Source organism: Heteronotia binoei, chromosome 7 (genome assembly GCF_032191835.1).
Source record: "Heteronotia binoei isolate CCM8104 ecotype False Entrance Well chromosome 7, APGP_CSIRO_Hbin_v1, whole genome shotgun sequence".
Lineage (NCBI taxonomy): Eukaryota > Metazoa > Chordata > Lepidosauria > Squamata > Gekkonidae > Heteronotia > Heteronotia binoei.
In genome coordinates, this window is record NC_083229.1 from 49418204 (window position 1) to 49443025 (window position 24822).

At 41.0% G+C, this 24822-nt stretch overlaps 1 protein-coding gene across 1 annotated transcript in view; it reads right to left on the bottom strand.

Annotated features, from left to right (window-relative positions):
* Positions 1 to 799: 799 nt before the first annotated feature.
* Positions 800 to 24822, bottom strand: part of STMN2 (stathmin 2) — a 48725-nt gene continuing 24702 nt past the window's right edge. Inside the window, exons 2-5 of the mRNA XM_060243606.1 lie at positions 11964 to 12059; positions 11120 to 11292; positions 2621 to 2812; positions 800 to 1575 (exon numbers count right to left, since the gene is read on the bottom strand). Coding sequence (XP_060099589.1) covers positions 1516 to 1575; positions 2621 to 2812; positions 11120 to 11292; positions 11964 to 12059 — 521 coding nt within the window. The 3' untranslated portion in view covers positions 800 to 1515. The remainder of the gene's footprint in view (positions 1576 to 2620; positions 2813 to 11119; positions 11293 to 11963; positions 12060 to 24822) is intronic.

Sequence of the window (24822 nt, forward strand, 5' to 3'; positions counted from 1 at the left end):
TTCACTTTCAGACTCTTGATTGGTGTGTTCATCCTGAATCTGAATAGTTTCTAACAATGAGCTGCTTGAAAAGGCAGAAAAGGTTAAAATGGCAGATCAGCTTGGGAGAGAAGTAACCAATCCAACAATTTTTGCTATCTTTGACACCCCACTGTTGGAAGAAGGGGCAGAATGAGACTACAGACTAGTCCTACTTTCAGTTCACAGAACCCCAATTTATTAATCACAGCTTGCACACAATGACATACAGGAAAAATAGCACTAATGAAGAATTGAATATGCAGGCAGCAATTTCCAAGGGGATCAGGGACAATTTTAAACTGGCAGCTATCTGGAGAGGAGGAGTTATGTATGTTGGCTGAGTGATGCTATGCTTGGTACAAACACCCAAGCTGGTCACCTCTGCCATGTCAGCCTTCTTCCTTCTAGTAGGCATCTTTTAAAATAGGCAGGACAGTCTAATGCTGAAGTGCAGAAGATGGCTGGATTAACAACTAGTTTACTGAGTCTGGTGAAATACATCCCAAAGAGCATCTTGTACTGTGATGAAACAGAAGTGTCTTAACACTGAGATCCTGTCTGTAAAAATGCACCACTTGTCCAAGTGATTTCAGCAACCATAAGCAGGATTATGGCCTAAAATAAAACAGATCACAGCATCTAGGCCTAAAAGCTCATTGGTTCCAATTAAGGATTCATTTAAAATTAAAGCAATCAGATGCAGTTTGGAATTCAAAATGCTTCCCCCAGTATCAAATTTACACACTGCACACTCACTCTCCGCTGCATTTAATATCCTTTTAAAAAATATGGCCCAGTATTGCTTCCACTCGCTTTCTCATTGATGACATTTATCTTTCAAAATCAGATGTTTTCTTCTGAAGGGAGAGTTAATAATTACTGTGAATATCATTTTAGTTTCTGATTTGTTATATAGCAGATTGTGGAGATAGTAACTATGTTATGATTGTGCAGTGTTCAAGGAGCGTGTTACCAGGACCATTACATCACTTCATGATGCCTGTAATCTCCTTACTGTCTTAATAAAGGTTATTGATTGCAAAGCGTTCTAGGTAATTAGGCAATCACTGGATTCTAGCACCATAGACTTTCAATTGACTTGGTTGCTCAGTTGAAATGAAAACAGCCAGGGAGGGAGGGATTTTGCTGCAGAGACCTTCAGAGGAACAGATCTAACAAATTCAACTGAATGGAAATAGACAACATCAAAAGCCTGTTACAGGACATGTAAAGATTATGAAATAACTTGCATAATGCAATACTTGTATTTTTTAACAAAAATGTAAGTATTTACAAAATAAGATCCAAGTTTTATTTTTAAACATCAAGCAAACCATTCTGTAAAGACTGCATTGTTTTTTTTATTGAGTTGATTCTTTTTTTTTTTAAACCATGTCATACATTTCCCATACTAATATCTCATGATCTGTAATAATATAGGCAGGGGAGTTTAGGGAGTGGTGGGGAGCAATCCCATCCTCTCCACTGCTGGGCTCAGCCAGACAGTTCCACCTGGAGCTCCTTGTTTCTGCGGACCTCAGCAGCATGCCTTTCCTGGGGAGGAACAAAAAGATGGCAAATAGTAAACTTTTGACCTTTCTCCCAATAGAATATTTTTAATATCAGCCACTTTTGCCACTTTGGAAGGTTGACTCTACTGTAGTTTCTCCCCAAACCCTACCCACCCCCCAAATTTCCAGCTATTTCCCAACCCAGAGCTGATAACTCTACCTGCTGGACTTTCATATGGTGGATGTAATGGGCTGCAAAGAATTATACATGTGTGCATACAATGTGTGTAAGCTTGGATTTTGTAGTCATTCCCACATTTGTGCCAACATCCAGAAAATCCCTGGACCAAAGGAGGCCAAACTGAAAGTAACGAGGGAGCAAGCCTTCTCAATAATGGCTCCCCACTGGTGGAATCAGCTACCGGAGGAAGTGCGAGCCCTGCGGGACTTTAACCAGTTCCGCAGGGCTTGCAAAACTACCCTCTTTCAGCAAGCCTATAAGGAACCCTGAAAGTGACATCTAGCCATCTGGATATACATCCCACTGAATGTAGCACCTTTAATTTATTGTGGTTTTTAAAATTTTAACTGTTTTAAACTGTATTTTTAACTGTATCTTACCATATGAATTGAATTGTTTAATAATCATGGTACACACCATGTCCTGTTAGCCGCCCTGAGCCTGCTTCGGCGGGGAGGGCGGGATATAAATAAAATTTATTATTATTATTATTATTATTATTATTATTATTATAAGACTCAGGAAGGACATGAGCGCTAGTTGTGGGATCGGCAAAGGGAGGTGATCCTGCTTTTGTATTGTCCATTATCTCCGCACCTTTAGAATTTTATCAGTCATATTCAAGCTATCAGGAGCTGTCTAAACAGAAGCATGTTCATGAGCATGTCTGCTGCCTCTGGATTCTATTCTATTCCTTTTTCAGGAAATGGGTGGTAGATGTTACTTTTCCAAGTTTGTTATGCCCAGAAGTGCACCTTTGGAGTACCCTAATTGTGTCTGTTGTACTTTGTGTATGCATGCTAGAGCCAAAATGATACTCATACTCTGATAATCACAGGCCAATTACCTTCTCTTGAAGGCGATCAATAAGAGCAGCTAGATTAGCTTCACGGTTTTCTTTGATCTGTTCCATTTTCTGTATCAGTTTTTCCTCTGCCATTTTGCTGAAGTTATTGTTCTCCTCCAAAGCCTTCTGAAGGACCTCTCGCTCATGTTCTCTCTTTTCTGCCAGCTGTTTCAGCACTTGAGCCTCCTGGGACTTGAGGGGGAAAAATCAAAGATCTAGTGGTGCAATCAACTTCACAAACATTCATGTAAATTTGAAAGAACTATAAAAAGAGATTTTCAGCGGCTGTGGCAAAAGTTTGCGTCTGATCACTATAGTCACATCTCCCTTGCAAAATTTGTCAGTGGGTGGCATAAAAATTAGACAATTATTTTGATTACTATTTTAAAGCAGGTTGAATATAAAGGGCCAGACCTCAGTTCAAGGAACCTATCTTTTCTGCCACTCCCTTCCTGCTGCAGATACGTATGCTCCCCAAAAGTGGCACCTATGGGTCAGGGGACCTTAAAAAAAATGGGCTGTGATATGGGAGTGGTATCAAGTAGAAAATGGGGATCATTCGCCCTCTTATACAAGCAGAAGTGTCTTTCTGTAGTACAAAAGGATGTTAGACCCAGTCTAATAAATATGTGCAACCACTATGTGGTAGTAGAAACCTGATGAACTTTCAGGAAATATTATGTTTTCAAAGACAGTATTACAAACAAAATCAGTTCCAATAATGGTGATTTTCATGTGCTTGTATATAAGAAATGTTAATGAGAAAAATCAGGAACTTTGAGCATAGAAATCTCTGAAAAATTGATATCTGAATAATGTTGTCATTGCTTAAAGGTCCCTCAAATATTTATGATCTTTGATTTTTCTTAATATTTTATGTGGATTGTAGGTAGTGGTTACTGGATGTTTTAAAATGACATTTGGTAAAAACCATGTATTCATATTAAGTCCAAATTTATTTTGTAAAGCATGCTTCTTTACATCTTTATACATTATAAATTAACATTAGCTTAAAATGACAGTTTGTTTCAGTATACCTCAATGTTTTATTTTGGGTTTCAAAAGTCTCATTTTTCAACATAGATTTAGTCAAAATTATTTTTCTAAATTAAACAACTAGAATGTTTCTAAATTTTGCACTTTTTTTATAGTAGCGCAGTTCCTTTCCACAAAGTCACACAGTAGCAAAGTCACTTTCTAGTTTAATGGAGTGGATGAACATATGAAGCTGCCTTATACTGAATCAGACCCTCAGTCCATCAAAGTCAGTAATGTCTTCTCAGACTGGCAGCGGCTCTCCAGAGTCTCAAGCTGAGGTTTTTCACACCTATTTGCCTGGACCCTTTTTTGGAGATGCCAGGGATTGAACCTGGGACCTTCTGCTTCCCAAGCAGATGCTCTACCACTGAGCCACCATCTCTCCCCAACTCGTTGACCACCAAAACCCAACTCAACCTTCTCCCCAACCCTCAACGAGGTTCATGACTGAGACATCTTCTGGCCATTTCCTGAACTGCAGAGCAGTCTCACCAAGTGACTGATGATATTGAGATGGGGATGTTTCACAAAGTGAGTGCTGAGGGAAAGACAAGAGGACAAAAAGGTATTGCCTGTGAAGGCCATGCTGATGGCCCATTTACAAGATGTGGCTGTTTAACAATCCTTCATTTATTTCTTTGAGCATTTAAAAATGTTTTCCCTCCCAAATTGAGCAATTACGGCTATTTTTTGAACTGGAAAAACAGCATGGTGGGGAGCAGCTGGTCAGTTTATGAGTATTTCCCCAGTGGAGGGGGGGGGGCAAAAGGAGCTTTGTGGGGCTTTTTGTCTCAGCAGAAAACAGTGCAGGAAGAAAAATTTAAACAGCTGTAGAGATGTGAAGGTCTGTGGGGGAGTGGAAACAGAAACATTCAGAAAAAAGTATACCCCCCAGGTCTATTTTTCTTCAGTATTTCAAATGGAAAAACTGGACATTTTGGGGATTATTGAAAACACCTTTTATGAAATATATTCTGTTTTAGCATGGGTGGTCATGCTATAGAGATATACAGCTGTTAAATCCCAGATGTATTTCTGCAACTTATCTAGTGTTTTTGAGGGAAGCATGGAGGGTTTTCATTCCTTCTCAATTGTTGTATGCCTTCTGTTGTTTTTTTTACTTTACTTTTATCTTGTGGTTGATCTTTTCACCTTCCCCTTTAACTTTAACACACATACCTTTTCTTTCTTGTGTTTGATTTCACCCTGGAAATCTTGTTGGTCTTTAAGATGCCATTGGATTTGAATGTATCGCATGTACCCACAGACTGGGTATCAAATAGTTTATTGTCTTAACACGAAGTGACTTCCACTCCCATGACATGGTGGGGGAAGGGCCCTGGCAAACTATTTGAGATTACTTCTCTGTAGTCTTTGAAAAGTCAAAGAGAAATCTGCTGGGACTAGGGTTGCCAATCCCCAGGTGGAGGCAGGGGACCCCCCGGTTTGGAGGCCTTCCCCCTGCTTCAGGGTCATCAGAAAGCGGGGGGAGGGGAGGGAAATGTCTGCTGGGAACTCTTATTCCCTAGGGAGATTTATTCCCATAGAAAATAATGGAGAATTGATCCATGGGTATCTGGGACTCTGGGGGGGGGCTGTTTTTTGAGGTGGAGGCACTAAATTTTCAGCATAGCATCTAGTGCCTCTCCCCAAAATACCCCCCAAGTTTCAAAAAGATTGGACCAGGGGGTCCAATTCTATAAGCCCCAAAAGATGGTGACCGTATCCTTCATTATTTCCTATGGAAGGAAGGCATTGAAAAGGTGTGCCGTCCCTTTAAATGTGATGGCCAGAACTCCCTTTGGAGTTCAATTATGCTTGTCACAGCCTTGATCTTGGCTCCACCCCAATGTCTCCTGGCTCCACTCCCAAAGTCCCCAGATATTTCTTGAATTGGACTTGGCAACCCTAGCTGGGACAGTAATTGAATGAAGATCATCAGATTATCTTTGGTTTAATTAGTGACTGCCCCTGAACATTCCTAAATGCTCCCCTGCAAAAAAAATAAATAAATCCCTGGTTATGGGCCTGCTTTGTGTACTTTCACTACAAATATTTAAATTGTACATCTCCCAGAGCCCTGCTATAGCAGGAATGGGTGATACTTAAATCTAATAATAAATAAAATAAAAATTTAAAAAATTATGAAGGTAGAATATGCAGATGGCCAAATTTTCAGAGGTGATGGTAGGATACTTGCCTGAAATTAGGCATATATTAATTGCTTGGTTTTCCATCAGTATGGAAAAACTCATAGGACTAGATTGTTTTTATACCACTAGAAACCATTTTGAAGGTAAACTGCAGTTCTATCCTAAATGGATTCACAACCTTTTAAAGTCTATGGACCGAGAATAATACAGCTCTGTATAGGATTGCACTGCTAGTGTTCCACATTCTGTGCAAGGTTACAGCAAAACACAATTGCCTTACACTGAAAGAGAATTAATGCATGTGGTGATTTCCATGATTCCTTGTATGCCTTAGGGAAGATCAGATTGGAATATATGCATGATATTTTTGCTGTAGGAATAGTTTTAATTTAGATGTATTGCAGTTTAGGTGATTAGGAGATCTGGACATAGATGGAGCTCTTTTCAAGACAAAGCAAATATAAAAGTAAGATGTGTGGCTAATTTCACTGGTGGCTTGGGGCCAAGTGGATCAAATGGAAGAACAGGGAAAAGGTCATATCAGACTTCAAAGTGTACATGCTTGTAGAAAGGAAAAAGCTTTGAAGAAAGTAATGTGCACCCCCCCCCCCCCAACAAACCAATAAATATTCCCCCTGCAAAGCATAGGGAGGTCCCATCACTATGAGTCAAAATGAGTCTGGCCATAGATATCTGTGTTATTGAATATAGTAAGGAAAGTGGGAGGAGTCTAAATTTGGGCCAACTAAATTTGATATAAACCTAATCTGAAAGGAGGATCATTGGGGATGATGTCACACTTCCATTTCTGCAGAGATGTCTGGTTCACATGGGAAACCAACAAGAAAAGAAGATGATTATTAGAAAAGTTTTTAGGTGAGAGGATGTGGCTCAGAGGCAGAGCATGTGCTTTATATGAAGAGGCACATTTCCTGGGATTGCTGGTCAGAGGGTCTCAGGTCAGAAGGTGCTGAGGGGAAACAGGTTTTTTTGTGAGACTTTGGAGTGCCATAGCCAGCCCGAAGATAAAAAGGAATTAGCTAAAGGAATTAGCAGTTTATATAGGCAAGCTTCACCGGTTTTGTACAAAGGCTGACTTCCTGACCCCCCCTTTTTAACATATTGATTTATTTAGATTAAGCATCTGCAAACTAGAGGAAATGGGGGGATGGGGAAGAAGTCAGCGCATCTCACATGAAAAGAATTTACTTATGACCCGATAGAAACTTCTTTCTAGTGCAATTATTATGGTAAATGACATTAATCAGTAAAAGACACATGGCTTTCACTGAATAGCTGTGACAGCACAACTGTTTAAAGGGGCGATTGTTATTCTCCATTCAATGTGGTTTTAAACAGCAGGGACCTGTCCAATTACATTTCACACAATGCAAAGCCAGTAATAGGATCACATCTAATTTATGTGCTGTAATCCAAAAAACAGTAGGAATACACATCCTGTTGGAATATCATTTTCCTATTAGTGATAAAAAGAGATCCTATTGTGCAACTCAGCCTTGGATTGTGAGCCTTTTGGAAGTTGCTGTGGTGGGTAAGTAGTAACTGTCTGTTCAGTCTGTTTTCTGTTACCATTTTCATGCTGCACTGAGAACTTTTTTTTTATTCAGAAGGGTTATTTTTGTGATTCTGATACTCTAACTGGAAATAGTAGTAAAATGCCACATCACTGTACAGTGGCACTGCAGGCAACTGCTTAATTTGCTAATAGCAAAGTTTGCTAATGTGGTACCATCCCTGCAAAATAATACCGAAAGTATTGTGGCATCCAAGAAATAACTTTATTATTGTTCTTGTTACTGCAGCTGCCTGCTACAAATTTCACATAGCTCTTTAGTTTTCAGATGAATTTCCAGTGTCATCCTAAACAGTGTCACACCCTTCTAAGCCCATTGAAGTCAATGGGTTTAGGAGGATGTAACTCCATTTAGGATTGCACTTTGAGTGCAATATTGATATGCATAACTTGAAAAGCAGAGTGATTTTTCAGAGTGTGTTGAAGAGGCAGAGCAGTAGTGCTCACTTGGTGGCTCACAGGTAGCCCATTTACAATTGCAATCAACCCAAAGAGCCACATGACAACTGTATATTCCCTGTGCAGCACTCCACTTTTTTCTCAGCATCAAACTCAACAGCTCAGACTGGTGAGTAAGACGGCCAAGGTACCTAGAGGAAAGCAAGCTAGCTGTGGAGTAGAATTACCACCACCACATGGTGGCCAGCTTGCTCTTTTCCTGGGAGCCACCTGGTTGCTGGGTGAGAGTGTAGAGGATGCAGAGAAGGGTGAGGTGTTGGAAAGGACAGTCCCTTTACCCTTCCATTCCTGGTATGTGGCTCACACTACAGGAAGGCTTAAGCTTACGTATTCCCCAGTTCCTCTGAATGTGTGTACCACCTGCCAATCACAAGCCTACTAGGAAATGGCCTTGACCACTTTCTTGAAACATGCGGTGGATGCCACATTTGAGAGCTGTGCTCAGAAGTGCTACAGGTGGCATGTTAATGAGCCACTTGTGGGTTCCATATCACTGAGTATTACTAAGATAGAGATTGTAGTTTGATGTGTGCCCAGACCTTCTCTGCACATAGGAGATTCTCTGTTTATTTTAGCATAGGGACAGCTCCTTGTGTATGTTGAAATGAATGCACACATAGGATTTTTCTTCCTTAGAGTATTCGTTTCTACAAATGTAGTTAACAGTAGTTTTAAAAAACCTATTTCTTTGCCCTAGCCAGAAAACCCTGAGTAAATTCCTATATTTCAGGTAGAATATGAAACAAGTAGGACAGAAGGCCACCTGAATGAAAAAAACAAAACAGATAACTGTTTGTCTAAATTGAAACATGAGCCCTTGGCACTCATACTTTCCATCCTAAGTATATCTTGAGGTCACAAGCCTTAGCAACTATTTTCAATTCTGAGGTCGTCTGAGGTATGTCTGAGGTCAGGATGATCTTCTGTCCCAGCTCTATCAAGCTCAGGAGAAGGGCTGATTTTTATCTGTGTTGTGCTATGCTTGGAATGCCTACCAAGGATAGCCTTCTGAGAGGATTCTCCATCCTCCTCCCTAGCTTCAGCAGAAAGCATATTATGCTGAGCAGAGGGAGAAAAGGTGGCCCTGAACAGTGATGTGGGTGAATGTGTGGCCTTTTCCTTACTTGAGAATCCCAGTTTTCAAAGTATGTATCCATTATAAACACAATATTCTGCATAGCATTATTGCAAGCTAATTATTATTTCATTCCAGGGAGGCTGAAATATTTCACTTTTAATATTTCCATGAGTTTTGATGGAAATAAATCAGGGAGCAAGTGAGAAAGGGAGGCTGAAATATTTAACTAGGAGACTGATAAATAGCTGGAGAACCAGCATCTTAAAAATGGGCTCTAATTTGCATGATCTGCTGTTGACACTTTCACAAGAGGCTGGCAATTTCTAATAAATGTTAATCTAATTAATAGAGGATGGTTTCATTCAAAGATAGTGTGAAATCAATTAACATTTTTAAAAGCAATTTTCTTTGATAAGCTGTGATTGCTTTTAATTAAAATGTATTTGAAGAGGCATTCTAATTCTGGAATGTATCTGAATGAGAGTTGTTTGCAAATGCTAACCCCAATGCAAAGGCCTTTCTGCATGATGAACGGTCTTTCCCATCATACAGATGGCTGGAGCTGTGATCTTTGACAGCACTTATGACCAGTGTTCCCTCTAAGCTGAGTTAGTGTAGCTAACTCACAGTTTTTAAGCTCCGACTCACATATTTTTGTCTTAGCTGAGGAAAAATGGCCTAAGAACAAGCTAATTTGCAGTAGCTCACAACTTTAATGCCAGTCGCTCATGTAGAATTTTTCCTCACAAGGCTCCACAGTTTAGAGGGAGTATTGATTATGACCAGTATAAAGTAGGGAGAACTGGAATAAGGCTGCACAGTGAATTCATAGCTGAGTATGGAATACCTTCGAACTTTAAAAGCATGCTCTTCATCTGTGCATGCTCTTCATCAGGTGAGCATCATGCTCTTCATCAGGTGGGATGTGGGGATCTCCCAGAATTATAGTTTATCCCGGACTACAAGAGATCAGTTCCCCTGGAGAAAATGGATGCTTCAGTGGGTGGGCTCTGTGGCATTGTACCCCATTGAGGTCCCTGTCGTCCCCAGCCTTCATCCCCAGATCTCCAGGAGTTTTCTAATCTGGAGGCAGTGGGGATCTGGCAATCCTAATTTACATCAGCTCTCCTTATGTGCTGATTTTTGTTGTTATTACCTACCCTAGCCTTTGAGGGCAGTATGTTAAAAGTCCAAAAACATTCTGTTGGCTTAAAAACTAGCAGAAATCCAGACAGACTTAGTGCAGCTCTGCTTGCACAAGATCTTATGCAACACCTAGTACTATCCTTTGCAACATCTCGTAGCATCCCTGCACAAGGTCTTGCAAAAGTGGGAACACAGCTCAGGATATGCTGTGTTTAATTTAGTGTAAGGAGGAAATGTGAGATTTTTCCCACACTTCTTCTTGCACCAAGGACCCAGGTGCATGTAGAAATTCTCCAATGGACCCAAGCCTAACAGATATATTGTGGTGCAGACCCTATCCATAAAACCTCATGATGCAACAAACCTGTTAACTTGTAAGTCACATGGGAGCCCTAAACAGAAACTTAATGGCTTCCCTAATCACTAGGGCAGACATGAGGTTCTTTGCACTCTCAAGCTGAATATGTGCCCTATCAGTGAAACAAACATGTGTCTGACCAATCTTAAGTGACAGTTTCATTTGTTTCAGACACAGATCTCAAGATGCACATCTGGAACAAAGTCAAATGTAACCGAACCAATTCTGAGCATTCACAAAGTTGACCATTAAAAATGACAACCACCTTCCCTAGCCTGGATAGCCCAGGCAAGCCCAATCTTGTTAGATCTTGAAAGCAAAGCAGGGTTGACTCTGGTAAGTAATTGGATGGGAGACCTCCTTGAAATACCAGTAGTTGGGAGGACAGGGGCAGGCCTCATTCAGCCACCTCACTGAGTATCCTCCATGCCCAACTAGGGGTCAGTCACAAGAAGTCACCATGACTTCCAGGTGCAGACACACACACAACCCCCCCCCCCAAAAAAAAAACAACAATCACCTGACAATTCTTTCTTAACCTCTAGTCAATGTCAGACATGCAATGCAAACATCTCAAGTGGTATGTCGTAATTTTCAATAGTAATAATGCTGTTAAGAAAGTTATTACATTGAAATGTTGTTCTTTTACACACCTCCTGTAGTGACTACATACCTTTCTCCTTTCCTCTGCAGCTTCCAGTTTTTTCTGGATCTCATCAAGGGACACATCTTTCTTCTTTGGAGAAGCTAAAGTTCGTGGTGCTTCTGAGACGGGAGATGGTGGCTTTAAGATCAATTCAAAAGCTTGGCCAGAAGCACGTTTATTGATTTGCTTAACTTCCATATCTGTGAAGGCAAAGTTAAACTTGCTATACCAAAATAATCAGTAATGGAGTTCTGAGAAAATTTATGGAAATAGGCTATTAAAGTTGTCTGCAATGAAATAGTAATGTGTATGGTGCTCTATGTTCTTATCCTACATATGTTTCCATGTTAAAAAAGCTTGCATTAATTCTACATTTTAGGGTTTCTAATAATTTGAAAAGTTGTTATTAAAATTTTTTTTTCAACGGGGGGTGCAGGTTAGCTACTGTCATCCATGGAAGTTGTCTAATAAAAATGAAATGTATGCAAACTTGTAATACAATAAATGACAGTAATATTTTAAAAAACAGACCTATACCATGTGAAAGATGTCAGGCTGAATACCAGCATAACTATGTTTTTAAAAAAGTATTTGTATCTATTTTTAGTTTGAATTTGTGATGAATCAGCTTGCACTAGCGGTAATAATGAGATGTATTCATTGTGATAAAATTTAGGCAGTTAGTAAGATCTAATAGGTTTAGGAAGAGGTGAGAAATGGCTTTTCTAAATATAATAAAATAAATAATATCCAGAAAAATGGCTACATAATCTAAGAAGTTGCAAAGTAGGAAAACTGAGGGAATATCATTTTCCAGGACAGTCCAAGCAATCTTTTAGCTATCAAAATAGTTACACTAAAAATTACTCACCATCATATGTATATATATTGATGTTGCGAGGCTCAGGATAAAAACAGGAGCAGATCAAAGAAAGCATTGAGAGCTCCTTCATCTTTTCCTTGTAGGCTGAAATAAAAGAATACTTTATTAGAATCTTTCAGCTTTCTAGTTACTTGTCTTGCAGAATTTTTAATTTAGATGGTAATTAGTGCTACTGGCACATCTGCAAAATTCATTGCTTTCATAAGTTTGGCAGGGGATATCTCAGAATGTGAAAGGTTTCTCCTAAATTTTCTTATCATTTCTTGTTATATAAGAATATTTAATAGACCACAGGCCAAACCTTTAATTTATAACCCCTTTTCCCCCTTTCATCACATGCTCTATAAATGGTAAGACTGCCCAGAAGCAGAGACATTGTTGGATATTGGAACAATATACCCTGTTTAGTGAAAACCATAATATTTCCAGAGAAGAGGGATAGAATAGTGGCTTTGGTTTTCTCTCTAAGGCTCTGGTGACCTTCCCCCTCTTAAAACTAGCAGAATGAAGTCCCACTTCATCCTCTGTCCTTATACTCATTGGAAATAGCAGGGATAGTTTCTCATTTAGGATCCTCTGATAGTTGCATAAGATCATTTATAAGATCATCCAAAACTTTGGCAATGGCTGTCATCCACATTTGAGTGAGAGGGTGTAAAAACTAAGCCTCCAGATGCAGCTGTCTGTGTTCTGAACAAATGTCTGGATGTGGAGGAGGGGAAACAAGTTGAAACTTAATCCAGACAAGAAAGAAGTAATAGCGATAGCTCCAATCAAATACCATTAGCCAGATGGGTGCCAAACTAGGCTTGAAGTTTGGGAATTCTCCTGGACCCAGCCTTTTCTGTGAAAGATCAGACTGATGTATTTGCCATGAGAGGTTTTTTTTTATCATCCATGCATGGTTTTTAAGTTATTCAGTCAGAAGCTTCCCTGTAGCCAATGTGTGGGATGGAGCTAAATTTCACATTCCCGTTCTTTCCAGCCCTTCAAAGGGTTTTCCCCTCTTTTTTCTGTTGAGGCAAATTGAAACATTACAGTAGAGAAAAAGTAAGTAAAGAAAAGGAAAGGACAGGTTTCCAGGCTAAGGAAGGGTTCTGGTAAAATCTGCTAGGGATATACACTTCAAAAATTATTGTTTTAATTCCATATTGGAAAGACAGGAATTGCCTGATTATAATTTGTATTAAATATCTGGAGATTGTTATCATTCTGGAAAGCTGTGCTGGGGAAAATTTCCATTTTAATAAATATTGGAACAATATACCCTGTTTAGTGAAAACCATAATCATGCCCTTTCTCAAGTAAAAGGAAATTAAAACAATATTTTTAAAGTGCTTTCCCTTTTTAAAGAGCTCTTATTTTCTGTGGGTGGAAAACTTGGACTCTGGAGGCCAGATCTACCAGCCATAGAAAATAATTTCCCATTAAAGTTTTAAGGCAGTGGGAACAAGAAGGGAAGAAAAGAGAGGAAGCCTGCCCCAGAGTCCAGCCAGTTTGGTGTAGTGGTTAAGTGTGCAGACTCTTATCTGGGAGAACCGGGTTTGATTCCCCACTCCTCACTCCTCCACTTACAGCAGCTGGAATGGCCTTGAGGGCAGCTTCTGTGAGAGCTCTCTCAGCCCCACCTACCTCACTGGCACGGGCAGCCCAACACTCCATGGTGCTCTAGGCCGACTTGCTGCCTGGTGCCTCCCCCCCACACTTCACGGCCCCCTCCCCCCGTGCCTCTGCCTCCTCCCTCCCTTCCCCACAGCATGTTAATTTCAAAGCCGGAACGGGTTCTAGTGCTGCATTCTGGCTATCTAAATTCTCCCCGCCTCCTTCTCCTTCCTCCCTTCCCCACCGGTGGGCCACTGCATGCTAATTTCACCCCGCCCCCCGAGATTGGAAAAACGGGGCCGCTGCCATGCTCCCAGTCTGTCAGGAGCCTCGCTCCCAGTCTGTCAGGAGCAGCGTCCTGAAAGGGCGGTCCCGCTGCTGCTGAGCTGACTCCTCTCGATCCAGGAAGTGGGGAGGGGAGTAGTCAACAGCAGCGGGACCGCCCTTTCAGGACGCTGCTCCTGACAGACTGGGACCGCACCCCATGGCGTGGTTTATGGTCCTTCTTCTTCTTCCTCCTCTTCTTCTTCTTCATCATCATCATCATACTGGCTATTGTGTTAGTGTGTAGTAGACCTTGTTCTTTAAAGCCTTTCATGTTGTGAGGAAAATACCCCTATTTCCAGAACATCGTAGTCACCTGCTTGGTTGCCAGGGTGCCTGGAGACCCAACTCACACACATCTGCCAGGAGGACGTGGGTTGTGTCTACCAAACTGGAAGGGACTTATGAGTACTAACAGCCATAATGTTGCAGCAGCGCTCCGTGTCTCTGTAGGAGTGCTAACCAGGAGAAAAGATGGTTTCAATTCGCTCCGTGTGATCCCCATCTTGGCCTTGTAACGGAAGAAGGTGCGCCGCCAGGAACTGTCCAGGCAAGTGATTTCCAGCCTCGACCATAGAATCCACTTTGGGAGGCTAACACCACCAGTAGCTATCTTCCTGCAGTGCCAGACTCCATAACAGCAAAGCGGGAGGCTCACGTACTCAACAGATGTCATCTATGCAAAAAGCCATCAAGCTTATCTTAGGCGTCGATCCTGCCAGACTGCCTGAGCCTTTGTCTAACGGAACTCAAGACAAAGACTGGTGCCAATGGAAGAGCATAAGAACATAAGAGAAGCCATGTTGGATCAGGCCAATGGCCCATCCAGTCCAACACTCTGTGTCACACAGTGGCAAAAAAATTTATATATATACACACACTGTGGCTAATAGCCACTGATGGACCTCTGCTCCATATTTTTATCTAAACCCCTCTTGAAGGTGGCTATGCTAGTGGCCGCCACCACCTCCTGTGGCAGTGAATTCCACATGTTAATCACCCTTTGGGTGAAGAAGTACTTCCTTTTATCCATTTTAACCTGTCTGCTCAGCAATTTCATCGAATGCCCACGAGTTCTTGTATTGTGAGAAAGGGAGAAAAGTACTTCTTTCTCTGCTTTCTCCATACCATGCATTATCTTGTAAACCTCTATCATGTCACCCTGCAGTCGACGTTTCTCCAAGCTAAAGAGTCCCAAGCGTTTCAACCTTTCTTCATAGGGAAAGTGTTCCAGCCCTTTAATCATTCTAGTTGCCCTTTTCTGGACTTTCTCCAATGCTATAATATCCTTTTTGAGGTGCGGCGACCAGAACTGCACACAGTACTCCAAATGAGACCGCACCATCGATTTATACGGGGGCATTATGATACTGGCTGATTTGTTTTCAATTCCTTTCCTAATAATTCCCAGCATGGCGTTGGCCTTTTTTATTGCAAACGCACACTGTCTTGACATTTTCAGTGAGTTATCTACCACAACCCCAAGATCTCTCTCTTGGTCAGTCTCTGCCAGTTCACACCCCATCAACTTGTATTTGTAGCTGGGATTCTTGGCCCCAATGTGCATTACTTTGCACTTGGCCACATTGAACCGCATCGAAGAGGAGGAAGAACATCTTCACTCAGAGCCAAGTTTCTTTGTATAGACCGGGTGTTACCTAGGCAGCAATTTGGCCATCTATTGTCACCTTTTTAGATAAGTTTGATAGACTTAAGTACCCCCCACTTTAATAATTTTTCCCATTCTTTCCCTTAATGGTCATCCTGGAGCCTCCCCCTTGGCCCATTGTTACCTGGAAGTCCAATCAGGTAACTAAGCCCAAGTCTGCTCATTGGCTAGCTATGAGCATCCAATCAGGGATCACCAATTAACTGGCTATTGGCTACTGCACAAGTCCAGCCCTTATGGTCATTGCAGAGCCTCCCCTTTTTCTGAGGTCATGTACCAGCTGACCACTGTCATCCGCCCCTGTACCCCCCATCCCCCTAAGGGCTCAAGGTAGTCCTTATAACCTGTGACCCAGCTCCTCACAGGTGTGCATCTAGCAGTACCCCAGTTCCACTGTCTAGATACATCCCCGATTCCTGATCAGTTGAGGGTCCCGTCACCATTGGAGCCTTCCTTAAAGACTACGATTGGTAATTATCACCCTGTTTGTCCATCCTTGTGTTATCTCTGAATCTCTCTCTATTTTTCTTAGGACTCTATGTATGTTTTATGAGTTTATTGTCTTGTATGTATGCCTATATTTTTCTGGAATAAATTTTAATTGTTTTTACTTAATTAGTGTCCTTGGTAAATTTAAGCAATAATTTCTGTACGTGTATCCTGTATACATAGATTAAAAGATCCCTTTTAAGCCAGGTGCCCACCTGTCAATTCCCCAACCTCATTTTGAGGGCATTTTGGCTTACAATGTCCCAGGACCTGCATAACTGAAGGAACACATCTGCCTGTATCAACCCTCCTCCAGCATGTTGCTTGAAGTACTATCATTCTGCCAGGTTCAGATTTCCATGGCAAGGTCCCTATTCTTTTCAGTTGTGGTGCCAGTTCCCTGGAACAGCTTGCTAGCAGAAGTACAGGAAGCCCGTTTGCTGCCTAGGTGTTAAAAACTGTGAGTGACAGCGGTATTTCAAAAGGCATATCCAGATTGAATTATTGTTGGTTATGGCAATCTTTTTTGGTTTTACTTCAGGTGGTGCTTCATTTTGGTGATTTTTAAATGTTTTGATTGTATATTTGATTGTGTTTTAATCAAGCTGTATCAAAACATTGGATGGGCAAGAGATGCACTTTTTAAAAAAACAAACAAAGGAGCAAATAATTGTCTGATCTGCTACTGGCACAATTGAAGGGAAGTTGGGAATGCACAGGACTCACATGTGTCTAGCAGTGTTTAAAACTTAACCATTGTCATGCCAACCTCTAACATTTTTTTAAAAAGATCAATTTGTGAACATTGTGCTTTTCCCGCTTTATGATATGAAGTGGTTTCAAGCCTTTGTCTGCCTTGAAGTTCCTCAATAGGTCATCTCTATGCAACAGGGAAAGCTCTATTTGGTCAGGATTCAAAAGGCTGGTTTAGCTCTGTCACAGGCTTCTGTGTGATCAGTGGAAATTGTGATTTTTTCCCCCTTTTGAGTTGCTGGCCCCCAGGGCCATTTCACAATTGGTGTCTTAAGATTCAAAAAGAATTTCCCAGTAGGAAGGGAAGGGTGGGACTGTCGTTCAATAAAAAGCCCAAGTCCAAAGCCCTCTTGAGTATGTACTACTAATTATGTGGTTCTTTAGAACCAGGCCTTCAATTTGAATGCAGTAAACTCTGAAGAATACACAGCGCACCTGAGAACATATTTGCAGATTAAGAGGGCTATTTATACAGGGATCAATTTACACAAGGCATCTGAAATGCACTGCATAGATAACGTGAACTGTTAATTACAGAGTGTTTTGATATGATAATAATCGAGCTTTCTCTAGACTTACAAGTGAGGGAGATTGTCACAAGAGCTGAAAGGTAGACCGTCTAAAGCTTTGGCAAACAATAAAGGATGCAAACTCTTACAAGATGCCTCCAAATTATTACTCAGAAGAAAGAACAGCATTTGTTCATATGCTTGACAAAATTAATCCAAATTATCTATTTGTGAATGTTAATTCACTAATATAAAATGTATATGGGCATTTTATGGGACTTCTGTCCATTAGATATGCATGGTGTAACTAAGGCAAATAAAACCTCTTTAATTTTCCTTTATCCTGTGCTCGCAGCACAACACCTTGATTGTGCTTGTGCTTTTTCACTGTGAACAATGAGAGAGTTGGGATGCTTTATCAGCTGCCGGCTCCTTATCCATTATGATTCAATCATTTTTTGACCTAGAAATTTCTTCAACCATATTTGCTCTTTGGCATGAATAATTCTGCTAAATTCCAGAGATGGATACAATATTGATGGAAGACGTAGAACAGCTTCTACATAAACTACAAGAGATGACATAATGAACCACTTTTGTAAGACCCACAGAGGGCCACTTATGTGTACCATGTTGAATAGCCATTCTTGTTCTTTTTTTTCCTCCCACAAGTTTGAAGTCACAATTGGGATTTAAATATTTTCAGCTCTGAAAAAAAAGTAACACTGTGAGGCAAAGCACCCTGTTTCCTCCCAAGGGTTTATGTGAATATTGGTTGCCATGCCCTAGCTTTGTGGGTGTCTGTAATTAATCCATCTTGTCCACAGGTGTCATGCCACCATTTTTGCTATGCTTCTGTTACCCATTAATCCTGTCATTTTCCCACAGAGCATAGGTCAACATAGTTCTCTCTTCTTTCATTTTATTCTCATAAGAATCCTGTGAGGTACGTCTGAAAAGAAGACAAACTGGCCAAGAATCAACTCTTGTGAGATGCGTGGTTTTGGTCATGAGACTCCATAGCTTCATGCCTGATACTCTTAACTGCTATACCATTCTGGCTTTGAATGTTATCATAACATATTTCTTTGAACAATTCCACTACAAGGGACTTCAGGAGTCAGAATGATGTAAATCAGTCTTGGGGATACTACCTCCACAGAGTTACACTACAACTCTACGCAGATTTAATCTAGTTTCAGTTTACACTGGAGTAATTATACCTAGGATTGTACTGTTAATGTCTTACTTAGCTTGGTGTAGTGTGCAGACTCTTATCTGGGAGAACCAGGTTTGATTCCTCCCATGCACCTGCTGATGTGACCTTGTGTCAGTCACAAGTTCTCACAGAGCTGTTCCTCTCAAGAGCAGTTTCTGTCAGAGCTCTCTCAGCTCCACCTATTTCACAGGGTGTCTGTTGTGAGGAGGGAAAGGGAAAAGAGATCGTAAGCTGCTCTAAGACTCCTTCGGATAGTGAAGGGTGGGGTATAAATTCAATTTCTTCTCTTCTAAACTATGTTTCTTTAGTAAATACAGCCTACCTCATTAGAGGGAGGAGTGCAAGTTTTCCATTGGTAAGAGAAACTAGTCTATTTTTCCATTCTGCTTCTCATCAGAGGCTACATAGAGAAAAATTCAAATTGATCAGCTATTTTCCATTGTAAGGGTCTCATTTGTCAGCTGGACAACCAGTACGGGCACCTCTGTCCTCTTTAGCAAATGGGACCTAGATGAAAAACTTATGTTTGATTCAGCTCCTGTTTGCTGTGATGTCTGAATTTACTTTGGCAAACTGGAGCTTGTTTGATGATGGAAACTGCTGTCAAATCTCAGCTGACTTTTGGTGAACTTATCGGATTTTCAATGCAAGGGACAAACAGAGGCAGTTTGCCACTGCCTGCTCTGTGTATCAACCCTGGATTTCTGGGGTGGTTTCCCATACAAGTACTAACCAGGACCAACCCTGCTTAGTTTCTGAGATCTGATGAGATGGGGCTAGTGTGGGCTATCCAGATCAGGGCAGTAGGGTTGCCAATCACCAGATGGGGACAGAGGATCCCCTGGTTTGGAGGCTCTCCCCCCACTTCAGGATCATCAGAAAGCAGGGGGGAGAAGAGAACTGTCTGCTGGGTACTCTGTTCTTCCCTATGGAGACCAATTCCCATAGGATATAATGGATAATTGATCTGTGGGGCTCTGGGGGGGGGGCTGTTTTTTGAGGTAGAGGCACCAAATTTTCAGTGTAGCATCTGTGCCTCTCTTCAAAACACCCTCCAAGTTTAAAAAAGATTGAACCAGGGGGTCCAATTCTATAAACCCCAAAAGAAGGTGCCCCTATACATCATTATTTCCAATGGAGAGAAGGCATTTAAAAGGTGTTCAGTCCCTTTAAATGTGATGGCTTGTCACAACCTTGCTCCTGGCTCCACCCCCCAAGGCCCTACAGGGCAGAGTTTGTTTATTCTCCCACAAACTGGTATTCTAAATGGGGATTAAAATGCAGTTTAGAATTCTGGCTTGTGAGGAATAAACAAATTTTGCTGGAGTCTTGCATTCTGTCAGCATGGTGAATCTGAGCTTGATTAAACCTGCAAGCTTTCAACTGAATTGTCCCGTACAGGAAGAGAGGTTTGGAAGGAGGTACAAGGGTGCATAAGTATAGCAAACAAACTGTGCTGATGCCCATTACCAACAGACCTGTTTAAGTACAGTTTATCATCATGTCTAAATGCAGCCACTGTTTAAGAGACCGTATTATTTACTTCAAATGGTCATCTGCAATAGGGCCCTGTTTAGCTTATCTGCCGATAGTCTATTTTAGGTGTCTTTCATACCACAGCTTTTTCACGGGTGGTACTCCAGGTTAAGGAATTCCTTCCCCCTCTCTCTGTTGTTTTATTCTCACATTTTAATTTCAGAAGGCCTTTGAAGCCAGGACTCATGTGGCTAATGTCAACTGCTATTGATGAACAGAAATTAGAGGTCTTTAATTAGAGTGTTGGATGTTTATGTTCTAATTGTTAACTACCATTTTAGTTACATTGCTTGGTTCTTTTAATTGCTTAGGCTGTTTTATGTTAAACTGCCTAGGAAAGTCTGTTGGGCGTAAGGGTGTGGTATAAATGATAAAAATACCCCAATAACTGAAATCTGAGTGTGTGATGAAATGCCATGACAAGTACTCACACTGATGAGCAGGACATGAAACTGAAACTTTCTCTTCCCTTCTTTAGGTCTGTAGCAATTCACTCCCTATCCCTGTGGTGCAGCCCCCTATGGCTATATGCGAATGATGCAACCACATGGGTGGGGGCTGTTTTTTCACACGCAGTCAACATTCTCTCTTGCTCATAACTGCACAATTCATAGGGCAACTGTGTGCACTCAGCGGGGGAATCACTGCCCTGTTTCTTTGGCTACATGCTTTGGCTTTTTTGCTTCTTTTTTTTGTGGGGTTAAGCAACTTGCTTAAAATCCATGGCAACTGAACCTTCAGTGAAAAGAAAACTGAGTATCATGGCTCCCCTATTTAGATCCCTACAGTAATAAGAATATAAGATCAGCCGTACAGAATCAGACCAATAGTTTATCTAATCCATCATCCTGATACACCAAAAGCTCCCCTTGCATTTAGGGTTGCCAATACCCAGGTGGGGGGAGGAAAAAAACAAAGAATTCTGTCTTAAAAACAAAGAACTCCATCTTTTTATATATTTCCTCCATAGTAAGCATAATTTTATAAACCATTATCATACACCCCACTCCTGGTTATAGCTTTTTTTTTATGCTGTTGAAGTGGCCCCATGGCCTATAAGACTAGGTCTGGTTGAAAGCAGTATCAGTTTATGACATTCATTAGTACAAGTATCTTTTTGATGAGCTGAGAGAAACTCTTTTACAGAGCTATTAAAAGAGCTATATAATTCATGATAATGAACATGATACTATTGCATCCCTTCTTAAATTTAATACATAAACAAATTTGCATTGTTGACTTTGCCTATATAATTTGTTCACTGGATATTTTTGTAGCTTCACTAGCTGCAGACAGACAGATACCTAATTCTTTAGTGGTTCATCTTAGCGCAACCAAAGTGCCAACTAATCTGACTGGCACAGTTCCTCTTTCATATTCACTGTAAAAGTTTTAATTGTTTAGTCAGGCTGGCTTTCCATATGAATTTGAGTTCCTGACCCTGAATCCAATTTCATTTTCGACTGTGAGAAACAAACCACAGGAATGGAAGATAAAAGATTCAAATGAGATGGAGCATGAAATGCAGGCCATAGAAGGGTGATATTTCTTTAGAACACAAAAACGGTATTTACACTGATCTCACAATGACCTCATCCGTGAAAATCTTCTCTTGAATGTTGAAAACCAACTGATATGGATATGCTGGGTGTTCACAGGTTTATATTAAGTATGCTGCCAGTCCACAAAGCTTTTATTTTTCTTTTGGTGTCACTGTCCCACACACAGACACAAATGAACCTGCCTTATATAGGATCAAACCATTGGTCCATCATAGACAGTATTGCCTTTTCAGACTAGCAGTGGCTCTCCAGATTCTTGGATGGAGGTCTTTCACATCATCTGCTGCCTGGTCCTTTTAACTGGAGATGCCAGGGACTGGACCTTTTTCATGCAAGCAGAGGCTCTTCCACTGAGCCCCAGCCCCCCTCCTCCCTAAACACACACATACACTGTTTTTTGGTAATTTGTCATAGGATATCCACACTTGTCTGATCAAGCACAGTGGAAAAATGATTATTGAAGTAATTGTGTTCAAATACTATGAACAGAAGTAACAGAATAGAAAGGGCATATTTATATTCACAAGTGCAATATAATTATGATTACTATTAACAATCCAAATGACTTCTGTGGGCATCTCATTTAACCTGCTTCAGTATTTCCACTTTCCCTTCCCTAGCAACCCCCATACCTTCTCCTCTACTCCTGTTTCTTTTTTCCCTTCCCAACTCACAGCCAACCTATTTATCAGTTTTCCATCTTTCCTTCTCCTTTTGCAGCCTCTGCCTGGGCAAACTATGGTCCAATCACACAGTGGTGGCTGCCAGGCTGTATTGTGTGGTGTAAACCCAAAAGGATTTTCAGAGGGTAACTCATTTTTCTCTACATCCCCATCCCCACATTATTTCCTGCTTCTCTCCTGGTAACTTCCATATTCTCACATTTCACTGCTTCTTTCTCTCCGTTCCCATCTACCAATCAACCTACCATTTATCTGCACTTCCATCTCTGACTATATTGATATTTGTTTATTTCATTTATACCCTGTGTTTCTCTATAATGCTGCAGACCCAAAGCAGCTCACATCATTCGCCTCTCTTCCATTTTAACCCCCCAACAACACCTTGAGGTAGGCAGAGGTCTAACTCTTGCCCATCTGGCAGGGGGGTTGGGTGCGTTCCAGGGGTGGGCAGGGACATTGTATGATGTTCCTGATGTGATGACAATAGTATTCCAAAACAATATGAAGTGTCTGTAATAGTGCAATACAATATCCAAAACAAAAATAACATAGACACTAGGCAATCAAAAAATGGAAATGAAGTCCCACATGGATAATGTCTTAGCCCAAGTTCTCCAAACAAAGATCCAGGTGCTTTAATTTCTCCATTTCAGTTTTTTTTTTCAAATCTTCAACAGTGGTTAGGCTAAAGAAATTAATATTAACAATCAATTAATAAAATTGCCTAGTGTCTGTGTTATTTTTGTTTGGATATTGTATTGCCTGATGTGATGACACCATCCAGAAGTGATGTCATTGTGCCAGGGATGATGCCTTCACATCAGGGATGTCATGTCCTTGTTTAGGGGAGGGGTTTCGTCCACCAGCCAGATGGTTCATAGCCGAGAGGAGCCTCTGAAACCGGGAGATGCCTCCACTGGGACCTGGGGGCTGGCAACCTTAAGAGAACATGTGGTTCACCCAAAGTCCCCAAGTGAACTTCCATGGCATAATGGGGATTCAAACTTGGGTCTCCAAGATCTTGATCTGTAACTTTAACTCAGGATTGCCAGCTTTCAGAATGGGCCTGGGGATCTTTCAGAATTACAAGTGATCTCCAGACTACTGAGATCTGTTTCCTTGGAGAAAATGGCTGCTTTGGAGCCAGGCCTGAGTGAGTCATTAGCATTGCATAGTAATACGTCACTTCAGTGATTTCTTCCTCAAAAGCCAAAGCAGCTCTGGAAGGGCCCTGACAAAAACCAACACTTGAAGACTGGCAGTACTGTTGTGGTTCCTTAGCAACTCCCACAAAGACCACCGCAAAGCACATTCATTTTTTAAAAGTACAGGTGCTGATTCTATTTTTTTTTTGGCGGGGGGGGGGGGTGGAGTTAACCCTTCATGTATTTTTTAAAGATTTCAGATTTTTCTGCAAACCTGGAGTTATTCTTCAGATATGTAAAAAAGCTATGTCATGTATGTTCATGGCTCCAGTCACCAGATTTAAGTATCCACAATTGGCCCAAGTTGAGGATTGATATAGTGATTAATAAATGCAATTTAGCATTTATATAATTAACAAAATGGGTTGTAAGTAGTAACTGCATTGTGAAGAAAGATACAATTATAATGTATCAAACAAATAGTAGGTTTTAAGATCAAAGTTTTGCTCAATCCTATCCAATATCCCCATGGCAGTAATAGGACTTAACCTTGATGTTACTTGATGTTACTTATCCAAGGTCAGGACCATCCACAACCTCCAGGACTGATTTCTACTCCAAAAACACATCTTGATTAATGTGATATGCAGAGTTATTATATATACATTCTGTCTTTTCTATTGTTTATTTGTTTTTAGCTTATATCACCTGGCTTAGATGGCTCAGGCTAGCCCAATCTTGGCAAATCTCAAAAACTAAGCATGGTTGGCCCTGGTTAGTACTTGGATGGGCAACCACCAAGGAATTAAGAGTTTTTATGCAGAGGCAGGCAAACTGCCTCTGTTTGTTCCTTTTCTTAAAAATCCTACAGGGTCACCATAAGTTGGCCATAACTTGGCAGCATTTTCCATCACCACCATAGTTGGTATTTCTCATTGAGACTCTTGGCAGACTACTAAATGTGAGTCACTACAATTTATAGGATAAGGAGACCTCTAATAAACAATATAATAGGATGAGGATTGCAGACATCTGAAACAAGATATAACTATATCTAATTCTCAATATCACCACACCTGATCATACTTAAATCCTGAGACTGGAGCCATGAATAGACTAAGGAAAACCCCAGGTCTCCAGAAAAATCTTAAATCTTAAAAGAAAAAATACTGGGGTTTTAAGCTTTAAAAACAAATGCCCCCTGTGACCACAATAGTAATGCCTGTTGAATCCTTGGCAAAAGGGAGAGGACAGGGCTCTTTCCAAGATGGACTCATCAGAGTCAAGCCTCACAACAGGTGACCTCTCCTGTTGCTACCCGGCCTGGCTGCTTGCTACTGTTCAACAGCAATCACT